This window comes from Monoraphidium neglectum (assembly GCF_000611645.1).
Source record: "Monoraphidium neglectum strain SAG 48.87 unplaced genomic scaffold scaffold04178, whole genome shotgun sequence".
In the NCBI taxonomy this organism is placed as follows: domain Eukaryota; kingdom Viridiplantae; phylum Chlorophyta; class Chlorophyceae; order Sphaeropleales; family Selenastraceae; genus Monoraphidium; species Monoraphidium neglectum.
The window spans coordinates 1-4,920 of NW_014009451.1; the positions used below are offsets into that span (position 1 = coordinate 1).

General features: G+C 65.3%; 2 protein-coding genes across 2 annotated transcripts; both read left to right on the forward strand.

Moving 5' to 3' along the window:
- Positions 1 to 473: 473 nt before the first annotated feature.
- MNEG_13982 (histone-lysine n-methyltransferase, suvh, putative) lies at positions 474 to 2,505 on the forward strand (the record flags this gene model as incomplete). The annotated part of the gene is made up of 5 exons (XM_014037545.1): positions 474 to 485; positions 767 to 900; positions 1,317 to 1,397; positions 1,837 to 1,965; positions 2,337 to 2,505. 5 exons carry the CDS (start codon positions 474 to 476, stop codon positions 2,503 to 2,505), a joined length of 525 nt encoding a protein of 174 aa, XP_013892999.1.
- A 1,946-nt stretch (positions 2,506 to 4,451) lies between these two features.
- Positions 4,452 to 4,802, forward strand: MNEG_13983 (hypothetical protein; the record flags this gene model as incomplete). Its single annotated transcript, XM_014037546.1, has 1 exon — positions 4,452 to 4,802. A coding segment is annotated over one exon (351 nt), but the record flags the coding sequence as incomplete, so codon positions are not given.
- Positions 4,803 to 4,920: the final 118 nt, after the last annotated feature.

The following is a 4,920-nucleotide window of genomic DNA, read 5'->3' on the forward strand; positions in this document are numbered from 1 at the left end:
AACCCTGCGCACCCCCCCCTCTCCAGCCCCCTCGTGGCCGCACCCTACAAGCTGCGCTACATCACGCAGTACGAGTACGCAGAGGGGGTGGAGCCACCACAGGTGGGGCCCGGGTACAGGCGCCGCCCGCGACTCGCCCCACTCAGCCAGCCGGGCAATCAACCTCGCATTTGGCAAGCGCAGCCCTGCCTTCACCCCGAGCCAACACCCCACCCCTTCAGCCCTATGCTCAACGCCTCGTTCTTGCTGCTTAAACCAACCCCACATCCCCGTAGCCCTGGCCCCAAAACCAAAACTAGGTTCTGGAGCTTTTGCGTGTCTTCTCTCAACATAAGATCCCCCCATGTCCCCTTTGCTGCCCCTGCATCGGGCCCCCCACCCAGCCCCCTGAGGAGCCCACTGATGGGGACCTGGAGCCTCACGAGTGGCTGGGCCTCATTAATAGGGGGCCGCTGCCGTACACAGAAGTGGCCATGCGCGGACAGGTGGGCGGCTGGTGCGGCAGGGCCGGGGAGGGGGCGGGAGCTGGAGGAGGGGTGCCTCGGCACGGCGACGGCGACGTCCGGGATGAGGGAGTGATTGAGGATGGAGTGCGGCGCCCTGCCGCAGGACACATGCATGCGTTTGTCACAAGGTCTTGTCAGCAGAAGCAAACGGCACTGTTTTTTTTTGGGGGGGGAAGATGAAGATGGAGTAGAGCTGGGCCCATCATGACTGCCAACGAGGCGCCTCGCGCCGCCGCGCCGCCGCTGCCGCCGTGCCGCAGCCGGTGGTGGTGGCGCGCGACGTGCTGAGTGTGGTGGTGGAGTGCGGCGACTGGACGGGCTGCGACGACGAGGGCTGCGTGCAGCGAGTGTCGCAGCAGGGGCTGCTGTACCGCCTTGAGGTGTTCAAGACCAGGTGGGGGGTTGGGTTTAAGGAGTGTGAGGGGGATGTGCATGTGTGTGTGTGGGGCTGGGGGTGTTGGGCGTGCATTTAGGAGCCGTCGAGCACAGCGCTGTGCAGAACACTGTGTCTCGCAGCGGCGCCGGGCCGTGGCCAGCGACAGAACTGAATGCCGACGAGGCGCCGCGATTGGCAGCGTGCTCTGCCATCACTCGTCGCCTGTTGATTGCACTGTTGGGGCGGCACTGCATCCTTGGTGTTGAACATTGGCAGTGAAAAGCCCTGGCAGTGCCGTGGGCGTGCCGCAGCCGTCGCCGAGGGGCAACTCAACAGCCGCAGCCGTTGCTCGCTGCAGCAATGCGCCCGGCAGCAGCCCGCCCCCGGCCTCCGCCGCAACACTCGCTCCGCCCCTGGTTCTCCCCGGCGCGCAGGACTCGCGGGTGGGGCGTCCGCAGCTGGGACACCATCCCCTGCGGCGCGCTGGTATGCGTGTTCTGGGGGACTGTATTCAGGTGGGGGCAACGCTAGGGGGCGTGGGGGGGCCGGCGGGTGCAGCTTGGAAGAGGGGGTCGTCACAGGCATGCTGGACTGGGTGATGTGGCGCCATTGGACCTTTTGCGGCGCACAGGCGGCTGCTGGGGGGCCGGCTGATGATGGTCCTGCGCAGCCGGCCCCGCGGTTGTTGCCCGTCCCCATCTCACTCTGTATTCTGGTCCCTTCTGGCGGCAACCATGGTCTTGGAGAGCAAAGCTATCATCTATGACTTTCCCCCACACCCTGACCCGGCCGCTGCCACCCTCGGCATACTCACACTCACACCCTCAGCTGCATTCTCGCCCCTGTGCCGAATGGCGACGGGTGCACGCGCCGCGTCCCGCCGGCGCTCTCCTCTGTTCCTGCCGCCTCGCAATCAGCAACCCTCGCACCGCCACCGCCCTCTCCCGTCGCCAGGCACAAGCTGGCCGGCACGCTGCCGTTTGACGACGACACCTACTTTTTTGACTGCGCGGTGCGGCTGGACGTGGGGGACGACCACAGGGCGCTGCCGGCCGGGCAGCAGCGCACCGACATCGAATCAGAGTGAGGGCCGCCAGCGAGCCGGGCTCCTCCTGTGCAAGGGGCTGGTCGGGAGTGAAAGAGGGGACTGGGGCGGGCCGCGCGACGGCAGGGCGCGCGTCGGCGACGGGCGGCGGGGACAAGCAAGGGCGGCCGGCACGGGCGCGGAGCTGCGCGCGTCGCGTCTCTGAAGACAGGAGGGGTCCGCACAACAGGCGTTCGGACCGCAGACCGTCTGCTGCAGTGCCATTTTGATTATTCGCTTCATCACGGCCCCGGCCCCTCTGCATCCCCTCATTTTCCTTCCTGTCCTGTCCCGTGGCTCCTCCTTGCCTGCCCACACCTCGAACCGCCCCCCGAAACCCCCGACACCTCAAAAACCCCAAAACTTGCAGGTATGCAATCGACGCGAAGCACGCGGGCGGCGTGGCCCGCTTCATCAACCACAGCTGCAACCCCAACCTGTACGTGCAGCCGCTGTGCGTGGGCCACGCAGACCGCACCATGTGCGGCATCGGCCTCTTCGCCGGCATGCCCATCCCTGCGTGGACCGAGCTGACGTGAGCGCGTGGTGTTCTCGAGGGGGGGGGGGGGCCGGGAGGGTCGCCGACCAGGGGCGCGTGCGCCGAAGCTTCCCGGCCAGAGCTCGGCTGGAGGCTCTGTGCGGGTGCATCATGTTGGTTTGCGGGAAGCCATGGGATCGGGACCCCCTGTGCTCCTCCAGCTGCGCCGCCTGTCCGTGCCAGACCCCCAACCGAGCACCGACCCGGCGTCACTCGCCTTTTCCCCCATCGCCGCCCGATGGCCTCGTCAGCTATGACTACGGGGAGCAGTACATGCTCAACAACGACGCCATGGAGGACGGATGCTGCTGCGGCGCCCCCTGCTGCCGCAAGCCGCGCGAGGGCCTCGCGGGCGATGGCGTGCCCGCGGCGTCGCCGGCGCCGCGCTCTGTGGCGAAGGGGGGCGCGGCTGGGAAAGGCCGCGCGCCCAAGGCGGCTGGCGGCGCGTGCTGCAGTGGGGAGGCGGGGGCCTGCACTTGAAGCAGGAGCTGCAGCAAAGGCGATGCTCCCGGGGTGGGACCGGAGGTATGGAGGCCTGCAGGGTTGCTGGCCTGCGGTTGTGCAAAAAAAACTCAAGTGAAGCTGGTGGTAGATCAGTGGACAAAGCAATTTCAAGGGCTGGGCCGTGTGCTGTCATGCACTGCCACCGCTGTGTGGCTGGCGGCGGTCTTACAAATCATGAGAATCATCACAGGGCTGGCAGTGGTTGGCACCACCGCCTGCCCACTGCAGCCATGCATCTGCGGCTTATTTTAGGATTGACCTGGGTTCACGAATCACTAGCTTGCCGAACACCTTCTGGCTCCGCATAGCTGCCTCATGCCTCACGCGCACCCCCTAGGCCGGTGGCCCACCCGTTCCAGACAGTTTTCCTGGCATGTTGCTACAGGCGGCATCTTGTGCCGGAGCCGCGTTGTGCAAGCGTGGGTGCCATGGCATCCCGGCCCAGGGCCTGTTCTCAAGACATGGAAGTCCGGTGATGTATGGTGCTGGCCCCGTTGCCCCGAGTAACTCTGCCTCCGCGAGCGACTTTCCAGGGGGGGCCAGGGGGGCCAAAGGTGCCGCATGCGGCGGCGTGTGCGCCGCGGGCAGGTAGCATGGCGCGCATTCTTGTGCCGGGCGGGGTCACTGGAGGCTGCGGCATCGGGGGGCTGCGAGCCGCACAGAGCGTGACTTGTGGGGAAGGTCTGTATCAATGGAACGTGGGTGAAATATTGTGTGACGAACAGGGCGCTGCGCAGCCTCGTCCCGAGCGTGTCTGAAGCAGGACGGCCGCGGTGCTGCCCCGCGGCTCGTTTAGTGTAGTGCCGTGGCTGGCAACCATCAACAGCTCACTGCAGGTGGTCGTTCTGCAGACACAAGGAACAGTGGATCCCTGCGCTTACTTGAAATCGCCCCGAGCTCGCGCGCCAGACCCGCAGCGCGACCCACCACTGCACTGCGTGAGCCCTGCGTGCCATGCCCGGGATGACAGATGTTCGCAATGACAGATGTTCGCGCTGAACATCACTCTTTTGCCGCTCAGCCTCATGCCCCCTTCTTTATAAGGCGCATCTGGCGTTCAATCAAGCATCGAAGTTGTTCGTGAATTGCTTGAACACACCACTTACTACAAATCAGCCACCGACGAAGCAAACACCAAGATCATCTGCGCAGCCTCTAACTGTTTCGTACAGCGACACAGCGAGTGAGTGAATCCACATTGTTTTAGTCATACTCTGCATTATTACACTCTCGAGTAGGCTGCGCCAGCACGTTGCACCACTGGCAGCACTGTCACCCACTCTACTGAGGTGGCATCAGCGCATCACCCTCTGTTACAGTGTCCCACGGCATGTCTCAACCCCACCGACCCTCCTCGTTCTCCCTAACCTACGTTCAGGCATCAGAATCACTATGTGGCGATCGTCAGCCTTCTTTGCGCTGACCATTGCATGTATCCTCGCGATGGCGCCCAACGCAGTCGCCGGCCCGTGCGACGCCGAATGCCGCCCTGGCAGCAGCACCTACTGCCTGGCCCGCATCGCCGGCACGTGCGCCTCCAAGGTCAACGCGGGCTGCAAGCAGAAACAGAACGAACCCTGCGACCTCTACGCCACCTCGGCATCCACTTGCGCGAACACGGCGCACTGCCCCGGCGGCGTCCTGCTGCTGCGCGATGGGAACGCCAACGCCGCCTTCCCAAAGTGGAAGGCGGTCCCTGACGTGCTGCACTCCGCCGCCGGGGCCCCCAGCGGCATTGAATCCATCGCAATGGGCACCACCCAGGGCCGCCCCTACGACGCCATCTTTGCCAAGGTGCGAAGCGGGGGAGCAGGGCGTTGCTTGCCGTTGGGGGCAGATGGAGTGGACCCTTTGCTGCATGCTGGTGTATGCAAGCATGGGTCCCTTGCCTTATGATGCTGCGGGTCTGGCG